Source organism: Etheostoma spectabile, chromosome 4 (genome assembly GCF_008692095.1).
Source record: "Etheostoma spectabile isolate EspeVRDwgs_2016 chromosome 4, UIUC_Espe_1.0, whole genome shotgun sequence".
In the NCBI taxonomy this organism is placed as follows: Eukaryota; Metazoa; Chordata; class Actinopteri; order Perciformes; family Percidae; genus Etheostoma; species Etheostoma spectabile.
In genome coordinates this window covers 27,455,950-27,470,243 of record NC_045736.1, presented here as the reverse complement: position 1 = coordinate 27,470,243, position 14,294 = coordinate 27,455,950, and the positions used below count along the sequence as shown (strand labels likewise).

Genomic DNA, 14,294 nt, shown 5'->3' with positions numbered 1-14,294 from the left:
ACCTTGAGGTTTCTGTGAACAATATGCAGCGAGTGGAGGTAGGCGACAGCCTCCAGCACCTGGCGCACCACGTTGCTGGTGTCTCGCTCTGAGTAGTAGCCTTGGTCCAGGATCCAGTCAAAAACCTCTCTGCCTGTTGCACTGTGGGATAAGGAAGGACACATAATGCTTTACATGTTTGTTCTTGAAAGTAATGAAAGTGATTTTCTCTCAGCATTGAAAGATTTGCATCGTGTAACTGCAATGTTATCATTTTAAATCTGACTGGTAACCTTTCTGTCATCCCCCAGTCTCTTCCCCTTAGTCCATCTAATTTATATTGTCAGCTATTTATAGAAACTAAATACAGATAGAAATATAGGAACCTCTTACATTGTGTATTTATAGTGAAATTTTGATTACATTTTTCAAAGAATAACCGTTTTTGACAACATTACATTTCTATCGCGCATTTAGAATATCCATGGAAATGCATCAAATTCCCCAAGAACACATGCTGATGAGAGTGGAGCAGCTAGCAAGCATTCATATCTGAATGCCAAATGAGCGGAGTTCAGCGCTGTTCTCATATCTACAGGGCCTCAGGCTACAACAGCTCATTCCCCACGAGTGTATAATCAACACATACAGTACATTGCAGCAGGCCCGAGCTACCACAAAGACATGCAGAGAGCTTTTTTCCCTGCTCATCAGACATCTGCACTCACAGTTCAAGGAAGAGGAAGTACTCTTTTTTGGTCTCGAAGACGTCCACCAGTTGGAGAATGTTGGGATGCTTCACCCTGAGGAGATGCGTCACAAAGCACAAAACAGAAAAATGAACAAAAAAAGAGAGAGAGAGAGAGAGGTAAGGAATCACATAGAAGATGATGTCTGCATCAGTCATTCAGTTGGAGGAATAATGTAAAGACCTGCTTTAATGCTCATAAATAACACTATAGTCACTGAGAGCATGATCAGTTAACTACTTCACATCTCACTGACATCAGCATGTTTACCTGCCCATCCATATGTACAGTATAAATAGTTTTGTTCCTGCCTGTCAACCCCTAGGAAGTTGACAGATTACTCCTGTTGCCTTTAAGATACTGTCTATCTATAAATTACAGGAACGTCTATCTGTCTGTCTATCTATCTGTCTGTCTGTCTGTCTGTGTATGTTATGCGCATATCTCTCAAACCATTAGTCCAATGGATTTCAAACTTGACAGGTGTCTTGCTACACACATAAGTTAGTGTGGTGCCAAGTTTGACATTGTTTGGATTAGAATTGCAAAACATTTATCAACATTGGTAAAAGAAGCACACAATGGCTTTCGCCACTCCCCCTCTCACACCACACACTGAGTGAGCAAAGCGCAGGACGCATAGACTGTATATCATCATACAGTCTATGGCAGGACCAGAGACAGAGTGGGTCGGAGAAAGCAGCAGAGCCTTTGCAGCTACATTGTGAAATACACCTCAGACCCACAACATTTGCAAAGTAGCACTACTTTGGACTGTCTTTGACTTTGAATAAACAAATTAAATTCCTGAATTTAAGGAGGTTTCAGAATCCCACAAATGCAAAGCAAAACCAGCCACAGACAACAAGCAAGGAAAACCTTCACACAATGGGGTTTCCAGCTAAAAAAATGCATGTGCTTTTACACATCAAATTCAAACAACAAATATAATTTTTTTAAAGAACCTTTCACTCCAACATGCAAAAACAATTCTTGCAATTAACAAGTAACTAATGCTTTGGGGAAATGTAGTGGAGTAAAAGTATGCAGTACAGATTTACATATCTGTAAAGTACAGTAAAGTGTGACTGCACTGCAGCCATTTGCCAACACTTCTATCAAACACTCTTTTTTTCTTTCCTTCCATAGGATTGGTCTGTTAATTTAGGTATTGCCAATATCAAAAACAAAAAATGCACACAATAACAGATCCCCGACAGACATATTTAAACATATAAAAATACTTGGAAAAATAATGTGCCTCATGTTTTTTTCCACAGAAAAAAAATTCAATTACCTCCATTAAAATATCATCAAATTACATGTACTCCTTCTCAGCAATAACAGATCCAGAATCTATGAATATACTGTATATGCATTCAATTCAGATTTAAATAAAGCTCAGAGAAACGTTTCACCCTCAGCAGATGAATATGAAAACAGCCTTGTTGTGTCAATCTCTGCACAACATCCAAGAACAATAAGCAAAGCAGATTTTTGACTGGAGGGGGACTTTAAAGCAATGGTATTAACAGTATCAAAAACTCTTCACTGAGAAGGAACCAAATTGCCAGTACAATCACTGCTGGAATACAGCAAGTAACAACAACAAACAAATGTACGGAGATTAAAACATGAATAAGCACCTCTTTTTATTTTATATTCAAAGATGCGTTTACTGTTTGCCAGCAATTATTCCCAACCTTTGACAATGTCATCATATTTGAATTTCCACTCAAACCCCCCATTGATGATTAGACGATAAAAAAACAGGAGCAGTGCACATCCCTGTTATTGAGGTGTCTGAAGTGTAATTTTCAGAGGAACATGAATTCATGTTTATAAAGGCTTCTTATAAAGAAATCACACTTTCATATTCAACTTGCTCCACTGCTTCGCCTGATGTCAGCGAGAAATTGTTTGATAAGGCCCAGGTTATGGTAATGTGGGTTTTACCTGAAAGTTAGATCATCATAGAGAAGTTGAGATAAACAAGCTTTTTAGAAACAGTGGCTTAGTGTGATCACTCAGTAAAAGGAGAAAGGTCACTTGACTTTTCTTATTAAAGTATAGTTGTTTTCTCTTTTGTTTCTCTTTTCAAAACTTGTTTTTTCTGTGAAATTAGTATTTAAGATGAAATAGGGAAAAACAAAAAAGTAAGGGAATTGACAGTATCATCACTAATGCATTATTAAACACCGGATGTTAGACTCCAGAAAACATTAATCACAATGAATAACTTACATTTTTAAGATGACAATCTCATTTTTCGCGGCCTTGCGGACTTTCCTTCCATCCTTTTTCAGGAACTTTTTACATGTATACATTTTCATTGTAGTTTTGTCCTTGGCCCTGAATATCTCACAGAACTCCTCCCTGGAAAGAATCATGTTATGGCATGTATGGTTCATTTACAGGGAATAAACACAGACATGATGGTTTCTCAAGAGTAGATGATGCATCTTTCAAAAGTCAAGAAGCTGTTGAGATACTCACGATTTTACTATCTGACCCAGGTCATATTTATCTGTCACGTCCGAAGGATTGCTATAATCCTTCTTTTCCCCGATTGTTAAACAGCCAAATGGCATGGCAACTTCTGACCTGTGGTGAGAGAAACAGAAAGAGAGACAGAAGAGGGAGAGAATGAAATGAACAATAACGCTTTATCAATCTATCAGGGTGTAAGTCCTGGCGTCCCACCTAGCTAATGATTTCTCTTCAATTTGGCGTCACACTGTTCCATTATATTACACTGGATGATGACAAAAGATCCTCCAGTAATGCTGAGGAAGCCTTTCAAAAGTGAGAGCAAAACAGCCACCAGGGTCAGTATCAATGTAGTGGATTGTTTCACTTTCTGTACTTTGCAGCGCTTTGGAGATCCAATGATCCTGCATTGATAAAGGACTGCAGTCTATATGCTAATATATAACTTATATAAGTAATAAAACAACTAGGGGAAGGTTTTTTTGCAGTAAAGCAAAGGTCTGGACTGAATGTGCCAGTATTTCTTTGTGGGGTGAAATTTGCAAAACATAGGGGTCAGGGAACAGAGCGTGCTGCAAGCTGATATGGTCGGAGAGCCCAGCGAGGTAACCGCAGCATCAAGTGAAGAATCTCCAATAAATACAGGGACAGCAACTTAGGACTTAAAGTACTTTACTAGTTCTTTATAAACTAAGCTTCTCTGTGCCGCATGGAGTCAAATTTGAAACCAGCCTTTGCAACTTTACTGCACGTTATGTTTTACTAAGAATTAATGGTTTTATAGTCAGCTTAGGTGGAGTTAGGGTGTGTGTGTGTGTGTGTGTGTGTGTGTGTGTGTGTGTGTGTGTGTGTGTGTGTGTGTGTGTGTGTGTGTGTGTGTGTGTGTGTGTGTGTGTGTGTGTGTGTGTGTGTGTGTGTGTGTGTGTGTGCGCGCGCGCAATGAGAGTGTGCATGTATGTGGCTAAAACCTAGAATCTTGTCTATAGCTCAAAAGAAACATCCACATACTCTTATGAGAGTTGGAACATCTAACAACAATATGCAGTATCAGCAAAAAAAAAATTAAATTAATTTTGATATAAAAAAATCCCTTAAATGAACCCCTTTAGTTTTTATGACCAAGATATGTACTAAGCAAAACTTGTGAACAGTAATATGGTTGAAAAGTGCTCTCCAAACAACTATGGCGGCTAAGTAGGCAGGTTCAATAGCTACGTATTAGACTTTAGATGTGGGGCAGTGTTGGGGAGTAGAGTTGTTTCATGTAATATTGCATTTCATTGTGGCTGTTGCATAGCTTAGCTATTTTCAAAATCATTTTCAACACAGGACAACACTGCAGTGCGATGTGAATAGTCTGTAGCCTGTGCGAAGCTGCTTGAGGGTAAGGGCAGGGCTGAAAAATGATTGTGCTGCAAGATTTCTTAAGATAAATAAAGGGTAAAAAAATATTTATTTCTGAGCAATACAAGATCAATCTGCTGTCTAGGTGATGGATGTCCACATTTAAATGAGAGCAGCCAACATAAGAAGTATTTGTGTAAGAAGGTCAATCTGTTCACTGTAGCTCCACGAACAGACTTGTAATCTGATGTAAATGAACGAGGTTCGGCACTGAGATGTCTCAAATGGACAATTTGAGACAAAAGACAAAACTGTGACCTTCCTTTTCTCATCTGAGTCTGTGTTGTGTAGTGAGTATGAAGGGCTGACCTTTCCTGGCTTCTTGTCTCTCTCTCACTGTCATTATACTGTGAATGCATGGGCAGAGATTGCGGGGGGGGGTCAGGACCAATATCATTAAAACCACGCAGTGTATTGTATATAATATCTACTTCCACTGCTTCGTTTTATCCCTTCTGTTTAACGGTACTTGTGGGCAGACTGATCTCATGAAATGGCGTATGTATGACACTCCAATTCGTATGCCATTAATGGCGTGTTATCAAGACGCATATTTGCTTTTTAGTGTATCTGAACGCCGTTTGGCCTCCATTGACTTACATTACCTTGCGATTGCGTGTAAATTTACAATCGTAGCAGTAGTATGACAGGGTGTAAATCCACACAGTGAGGTTGGTCTGGTGGTTTATGGGTAAAACACAGGACTTTCACCCAGGAGACTGGGTATTGTGTCCCGCATGTCATGTTTCCTAAACTCTCGTTCTCGTCCCGTTCTTCTTTTGCTAAACCCAACCCCATTCTTCTTTTCCTAAATTCAACCGTAGCTTTCTTTTTGCGATAAGAGAGAATCGATTGGTGGCATAAATTAGCCTGGCAAGGCTGTTTTAAATTTTTTTTTTTTAAATCTAATACAGATGATAATCAGTCATTAAAAATGTGTCGTGGCAAAAAAAAGGATGTATTATTCCATGAGTCCGCTATGTTATAAGTTATAAAGTTACGTAGCTTGTATGGTAGCTTGTTGGATAGAGAATTAGATTGGATTTAGAATTTGCCGATCAAAGTTGTCACTTATCTGGCGAAAGCGCTGTGCTTTTTTATGCTGTGTGTAAATGAAACATAAAGATGTTCAACTTTAGTCAGTTGGCTGACTAGTTATTTCTTGCTATGAGGCTCACTTCTAAATTCAGCACCATCTGTGTTAGAGAAAAGAATCACTTCATCTGATGTTTGAAGTGAATAAAACCAGCCTACTAACCCTAACCCTTACTGGAGCTCCACAACTACACATATCTTGTACAAGTACAACTTTGTCTGTATTGTTTATGCCTTTTGTGTTTGCTGAACTTAAAATAGGAAAGACACGTGCGTCAGGCTTTGTGCCACACTGGGTGCAAGATATAGATAGCCTATAATGTTTATGGGCCCCCCCCCCCCATCTGTTAGATGAAATTTACGGCCATGTGTAAATGTTTCTCTTTACGGCCGAGTGTAAATGTATCTCTGTGGTAAATGCTTTGGCTCGGTAAAGTTGTGCTGCAAAGAATTTAAAAAAAATTCTGCAGGGCCATTAAGTAATTCTGACAGAAGAAAGGCATTAAGTGGCATGTAGGGACAATCTAGAAAACATTTATATTCAGCAATTAGCTAGCTATAACAGTCCACAAGAGAGTTGTTGAAATGTGGAGAGGGAAAATAGACTAGAGAAACAGAGAGTGAAAGAGCGATGCTGATGATGATGAAATCTAGCACATCAAATGAAGACATCCATCTGATCAACACAGCCTTTGTGGTTTTGGAAAAGCTTTCTGAGCACCTCAGTCGATACCTTTATTTTACAGGTTCATGATAAAACTGTAAAAAAAAAAAAACACAGCCAAAGCCAGATTACTTAATCAAAGATCAAAAGAGACAAAGTATCTATGACAGCCACTCCCATTTTAAAAAGTGTGAATTCCTCTAATGGATGAAGAATTTGTGAAGCATTTCATGTGAAAAGAGCAGTCGGCGGTATCTTATAACAGAGGCTGCATAATGGGCCTATTTGGACTGACCACCATCAGCAACATTCAAGCATTATCACCCCATTTTCTGACTGTTATGTGCCTTCCGAGAGCACCAATCGATGGCGTGTGATGCTTTATGGCCCAGTGTGTGATCCTGGTTCTGCCAGCTCGGGCCACTGCTATATCACCAATGATTTCTTTTGCAGATGCAGTGAAGATTTACAGGATGGAAGATGAATAGTGATAAAGATTTTGGGCTTATTAGGCAAGCGCATCACGTCCACCAGCCAGGCGAGCAGTCGAGCAAATTCGTTTTTTTGTTGTGTCTGTTGAAATCGATGAGGAACTCTTTTAGCGCTTGTGTCTGGGAGAAGCTTAGGATCTGGCTAAATGCTGCACTTATGTGCACTGTGTCAAGACTTTGAAATGCAGCAGTAAGGGGGATTATTTTACCTGCTGCTGTGGTATGATGTTGGGCTACGCCATGGGGAAATGGCTTGTATCTGTTTGGTATGGTAAGCCTTTACGTATGTGAGTGAGCAGTCGTTTCACTAATCCCACCATGAAATTCCTCAGAAACGGAGAAGTGGTTCCTTGTTTTTTAAAATCTGTCATTTACTGTTTGACTCTATCTCTGTCCGTCTTTCACCCCGTCCCCCATGTTCCCCCTCTGGCACGGCTGCTACTAAATGATGATGCACAGGCAAGATCAGACCCAATGCATCACACTGGTGCTGACTGCAGGCCATTACAGATTTACTGAAGTAAACATAAGCAGTGCTGAGTCTCACTTATATGCAAACTACATATTTTCCATCAACAACATTCACCTGAGCTAGATAAAACATATGATCAAATAAAACCTGCTGTATAAATTGTACATAATTACAAGTGTGTGTAATAATTGGTAAAAACTTCCAACTTTAAATTTGAAGTGAGCGTTTTCTCACAGTCCTGTCCTGTGTTGATTCCCCTGAGAACACTTTACTCTGTGCTTTGAAAAACTAGTATTTTTTGGTTTTGACAAACCTCATCTCAGCCATCTAAAATACCATCTCCTCTCTTTCTACCTCTCTGTCTCTCTGTCTCTCTGTCTCTCTCTCTCTCTCTCGCTTGTTCAGTTTTTCCCTTTGTTCTGGGGATTCTGGGGATTGGTTGAAGCCTCAGACCCACAAGGACAGACTCGCCAGCTATTAGGGAATAAACATCCTTGACATTCATTTTCTTTCATCCCTGCTGATCCCTTGGAATTGCCCGAGAGACTGCAATAGTACTTTGTCTCCAGCTGAAAAGAGGCGATAAGGTCAACACAGATGGGCACGGGACAATTCTGTAGGTCTTAAGAGAAATCAGTGTGAGAAAGATGCTCAAATAGGTCGCTTCATGCTATCTTGGCGCAAGGAAACTATGCTTATTAAATTTGAAGCAAACATAACTGGAGAATATAACTGACTGGAGAATGATAGAAAACAAGAAAGCGAGTTATTGTTGGCCTACTGCACATCAGATCTGTCTTGACTTAAAAGCCCTTTTAATACACGGGCAGTTACATTTTAAGTTTCAGTACACTTACTAATTCACCAGGATATTCAATGTAAAAGGTTTAACCATACCCTGCAATCTGATTTTGATTCCTTCTGTGATTGGAGAACTGACACTTTTTTAGACAGCTTCCACCTGTGCTTTAAATTCAGATTTTCTAAAAAAATCATTTTAATTCCTAGTTACATGGAGGACGGCCAATGACATTTTCTGCTCAGATTGTGCTGCAATGTCAGAGATGTGACTTGAATAGCACTATGGACACAAATGTGGACATGAATGTAGTGAATCTCATCTGATTTGATGACTGACTTGATTTTATTTCCCATACTATCAGATTTGCAAAAGTAGAGATTTAAGCTACCGGTATGAACATGGCATTTTAAAGGCAGGTATTAACCTTAATTGTTGAAAAAAAAAAATCCTTTTTACATCAAGTGTTAACACACAAGACATCAAGGTGGGAAGTGTGTGTGAGTGTAGGGAAGCCACAGTCCAAAGTCCTTTTTAAATAACATGGAGGCCGCCCAGCAGTGATGCTCATACAACTGAAACCGACCATTTAATTCATTTAGACATGTATAATGTAATGTTGCCCTTATAGAGATTATGCTCCAAGGCTACAACAGGCACATTTATGAATGTGCTAATGATTGTTAATGCTTTCTATACAGTAACAGTAAAATCCCATTAATGTCAAAGCTGTCTGACTCTGAGTGAACTTTTATAAATAAAGGCCTGATCCAAGGGCCAAGGGAATCCATTAGTGCTGAGATTTAGTCTTTAAATGGCATGCACAAGGTGGAATATTGATGTTATGCAATTTATCTAAATCTGCCAGTACATGACCCTGGAAGTCCCTCTGACAACGCCGCACCGGAATATGCTGAATATTTCTATATAATTAGAAGAGATGGGCACCCAAGAAGACCAAATCAAAATACAGAGTACTTAGTACTTATATTATTTATATATATATACACACAGAGTATATATATATATATTATTTTACAGTATACGGTGTTTACTGCATTAATTCAGTGGCGATTCAATGTATTCATGGAAGTACTTCTCTGGGGAAGAAGAAACAACATTCTGCAACATCACCACACTGCCTCATTACTACAACTTCCAAGAATTATGTTTTTTACATTTGACTTTTATGAGAAGTGGCTTCTTAAATGTTGATGTAAAGGTTTGCATCTTAAGGCACTGACACACCAACCCGGTTATAGGCCGTTGCACATTGTCAGGCAGTCAACGAGGTCGGTGACTCGAGTTTGTTGGGTGTGTTCTGTGCCGTTGTCAGTCGGAGGAGCCGTCGGCCTTCATTTTGGCTAGTGGGCAGTCAAACTCAGTGACCAATTTGATTGGTGGAGTGTTATGGTGAACGGTCTATAACCAGGGGAGACGAGCAGGAAGACAACAACAGTAAGAGGAATAAATGAAGAGACCGAAAGTCAATCAGCAGCATGCAGCATATGAATGGTGGCAAAGACTTTTAAAAGAGGGCACATACACAATTGAATTAATTATTCATGGGTGACAGTCTCCTGTTCCACAATGTGTCTCACTGGGCCTGCGGTTCGTGTCTTTCTTTTACGCAGGAATCGCTGTGTCCCGGGGCGCTTGCTTGGAGCAGAAGCATGCCCGCTCTGGCAGTGCTGTAATAAATACCAGCCTTCTCTACTTGGTCCTCCTCTAATCCCAGTTCAGTGTGATGTCTGCTTCAGCCTCATACTCAGTGAGTCTTTTACAAATCCATTACATTTATTGATGCGTTTTTCACTTAAAAGAAAAACACTGCAGTGGCTTATTCAGCAGCACACAGTCAGTTAGAGAAAACCTTCACTCTTTTCCACTTCGCTTTCTTCCCTTCTGACTTCCTGTGCCAATACTCTCTCACAGTCACACTTGGAGCCCCTCTATGGTGAATCACTTGCAGCAACAACACAACAGGCTTAACCCAGCTCTCTACAAGAAACACAAGGAAAATTACAGCTTCTAAAGCGGAGGTGAGACGGTAAGATCGTGTCACACATACTGCACTGTCAGTTGATATATTGCTCAGCCTCCCAGGACTGGCAGACTGGCCTTTCTACACCTGCTGCCAAACATACCATTATTTTTCTTCTCCAGAGAAGGTACACAAAAAGCACAGCCTTAACGAGGAAGGACAGTGCACATGATTTTTTGTTATCAACTATACTCAAGTGATTATAAGCCAGCTAACAGCTGCTCAGAGCCTGTGAGCATTACAACCTGAGGAAGCATTGTGTCAAAACTGACTAACAGGATGGCAACAGGCAGTGGCTTCTTTTTGTATCAGTGTAATTGGCAAAAATGGCATAATTAGCTGGCAAGAAGTGACTTTAAAATTTGGAACACAATTGCTCACTATATACCTAATGACTGCATCTTCCTTTAGTGTCTTCTTTAATTCTGTCGGCACCTAAATCCATCATCTTACATGTTTGTTCCACACAGGAAATGGCTGTATAACAAAGAATAACAAAAGATAACAAGATAACCAAAGACATACAGACACAGATAACCTAAGACCAGCAGAACTGTTTGCTCCATTTTGTCTATTTAACCTGCAAGTCATGAAGACATTGTGAATATGAGATGCTTTGGTTTTGTAACATCAATTATTAAACAGATTCAAGCTGGAATAAGGATAAGCTGACGCTGCTTGCATGAATGGTAATAGTGGGCTTGACTTGTCTTCCAGGGGAGAGATATTTCCTTTCCTGCACTTAAAATGTATGCTACTGTGTGAAGATTTTTGGCATATGATTTAAATTATTTTGTTTATGTTTATGCTCATTTACACTTTTAAAAAATAAGTAAGCCTACTATAAATCAATAAATAAATGAACAAAGCAGGAAGTTCAGTTCAATTATTACCAGTGTAACGGGCTGCCTGCATTGCACACAAAATGTACGTGGAGCGGACATTCCAACCCTACGCTTCCTCTATAATCAATTAAGCTGGCCACACCGGACATAAGACCAATGCGTAGTGGTGTGTATGCTTAAAGATGCCCTGCCGCATGTATTTTTTTTGGTAATGTCTGAAGTTCTAACATGGACTCTGTAGACCACTCTGTAACTCTTTTTTTGTGGAAAAAATGCCTTGGTTACTTTGTTTCAAGCCATTCCAGTGTGTATAGAAAGCCCGCACGAAGACTCAGCTCGATTTGTGCCAGTTCTCATTAATATTCAATGAGCTAAGCTGCTTGACTCTGATTGGCTAATAGCTAGCCAGTGACAGCCTGGCTATCAGCAGAGGTGGGTAGAGTAGCCAAAAAGTTTACTCAAGTAAAAGTACTGTTACTTCAGAATAATATGACTCAAGTAAAAGTAAAAGTAGTCATCCAAATAATTACTTGAGTAAGAGTAAAAAAGTACTTGATGAAAAAACTACTCAAGTAGTGAGTAACTGTTGAGTAACGTCTGATTTATTTCTTAACACAAGCATCAATCAGACAGACAAAAATACAAAATAATCATATTTAGGCAAATTATAGTTCATCCAATCAATAAAAATAAATTAAAATTAATTTATTAATTACAAAATAGCTTAAGTGAGAGATTTGTCACATTAAATTTGGATGGACACTGCATGTGCAAAACATACGTTACATACAGTATGTATGCTAAAAGAGAAAGATCCACCTCTCCACAGCAGAAACTAAAACTACCGCTACGTTTCCTCAGGTTAGATGTTGTTGAGTGCTCACATGTCCGTTTGTTTTGGTCGACACTGAAGACGCCGCATGATGTTACTGCGTTTCCACTTTTCCTAAAAGGTAACCAGCTTTCACTATGAGGCCGGGGGTTCCTCCACGTCGTGTGCTTGTTGGCGACATTCTTTGTTTTGCTACGACTGTAGCTAACAACGTCCCGCCCAGAGAATATACAGTCTATGGTCCCGCCGCTGAGAACGAGTATGGTCACGTGACTGCATAACACCGTTTGATTGGTGGAACACAGTCACGTGGTAGAGCCTTAAGCGGAAGACTCTCTCCTGTCAAATAAAACATTAAAATGAGACGTGCGCTGGGGTAAACAATGACGCGTAGAATACCAAAGGGTAAAAGAAAGTAACGAGCTCCTTGTAGCCTATGTAGCGGAGTAAGAGTACAGTTTCTTCTTCACTAATCTACTCAAGTACAAGTAAAAGTATAGTGATTTAAAACTACTCCTAGAAGTACAATTTTTTCAAAACTTACTCAAGTAAATGTAACGAGTAAATGTAACTCGTTACTACCCACCTCTGGCTATCAGCATCCTTTACCCAGCGCAACTGGGCGAGCTCATGAATAGTAATGAGCTCAGGACACATGACCAGCTTTTGTAAATGGTCTGATTTCTCCGCTTATTTCTTTTCAGTGGCTAGAGCTGACAGAGGAGGTAGCTGTTCATTTTCACATTCACAATATAACACAAAATCACAGTACAAATGGTTTTGTGGGGCAGGGCACCTTTAAATGAAACTACCGATAAACAGTAAATAACTTGATGACTATCAGTGAACGTATTGTCAATTTCTTGTTTCCCTCACCTGCAACCTCTGATGACAGCTGACAGCATTTACATTTTCACGTGCAGTGCCGGCTCCAAAAAACTGCAGAAACAACAACAATCCTAAAGGAAAAACTCAGCGTCTCGTCTGACGTGTGTGTGCTACAGGTGTAGCAAGTTAAAAGATGCATTCTGCGGCACATACGATTCGCGAACGGTTGGCATGTGTTACGCGTTCAATGTAGACTAAGCGTTGGGTACGTTTTTTAAAAACTGTGATAAATTAGCCTACATTACACAGTGAAAAAGTAATTACACTACATTAGCTGACTTTAGTAATCTCTGCAGCAAAAGTAATTTGCAATGAGCACATTAGTGCTCATCACCTAATTCATCTAAGGTTTCTTAAAATAAAATCTGCCACACCCACATGTGTCATATTTTGTGTTGAAATTAAAAAAAACAAAAAACATTGGGGTTTATCAAGAAGTCAGTTTGGAGGGAATTACTGACCATACAGCAGCTACAGTACGTTAGCTTAGCTGCCGGTAGCTTCACATAGCTCCTGACCTCAGCTGCTCATTATACACCCTCTAACTTAAAAACAAACAAACAAAAAACTGGGTCTTTCCTAAATGTACACATTGCCGTGGCTAACGTTAGCGAGCCAGCTGAACACACAGCATGTGAATAAGACAACTTTAAAATCAACAGAAGTCGCATTTGTGCTCTGTCAGTAGGCTAGAAGAAAGAAGAAATGCCTCACTTCAAACCCCTGTACCAAGCTAGCATGTCCCGCACCGGTCTATCAACTGAACGCAATGCGAAGAGCGGTTATTTTCTGTTTCTTTGTCGTCCCTGGCTAAATATTCTCTGTATGAATTGAAAGGTATTTATGGTACATTTCTGCACGTGCATCTGACGGCTAGTACCTTCCCACCCCTAAAAAATATGGGCTGCCCCCAAAGCGCTGGTGTAATTTGAAGCAATGCACTGCTTAACTACTAAAGTATTAAGTTTACTTGATATTGGATTTGTAGTTGTGTCCTGTACCCAACTATAAAATAACCATACACTATCGTGGTGGTCCATTAGTAATGAGCTTTGTGTAATAATGCAGCATGCTTAAAAAAGAAGGTTTTGGATGTAGCTATACTCAGTGATGCTATAATTAAATTAAAAAAACTCTCTAATGTACACAATGTGATGATAGTGTACAACTGAGGTTAGTGCCAGAAGGTCTAGAATCCCAAATCCCCTAGTTTTAGCGTGAGGAGAGTTAGCACAGAAATGGATGGTTAGCTTTTTGAGTTTACAGGCTAATTTAACAGTTTATAAGCTAATTTAACAATGTACCCAATTGCAGCCAATAGTAGGAATCATAATTTGGTTTTACAATCTAATGTAAGTAATTATGTTTACAACAAGACACTGGCACTTATGTTGATGGCAACAGTTCCAGTAAATTGAGCAAATAGTTAAGAAGCAATTAAGTAATCAGTTACTCAGCAGAAGCAGGAAAATAAATCCCTGTGACAGCTGAACCCTGCTGAGACGCCAAATTTTATGTTGAGAATTGCACACCACCCACGGC

General features: G+C 39.6%; 1 protein-coding gene across 1 annotated transcript in view; it reads right to left on the bottom strand.

The window, feature by feature from the left end:
• The window catches only part of LOC116687325 (caM kinase-like vesicle-associated protein), a 39,639-nt gene that overhangs the window by 6,479 nt on the left and 18,866 nt on the right, over nt 1-14,294 (bottom strand). The window contains exons 2-5 of the mRNA XM_032512638.1: nt 3,225-3,332; nt 2,973-3,104; nt 708-782; nt 3-141 (exon numbers count right to left, since the gene is read on the bottom strand). Coding sequence (XP_032368529.1) covers nt 3-141; nt 708-782; nt 2,973-3,104; nt 3,225-3,319 — 441 coding nt within the window. The 5' untranslated portion in view covers nt 3,320-3,332. The remainder of the gene's footprint in view (nt 1-2; nt 142-707; nt 783-2,972; nt 3,105-3,224; nt 3,333-14,294) is intronic.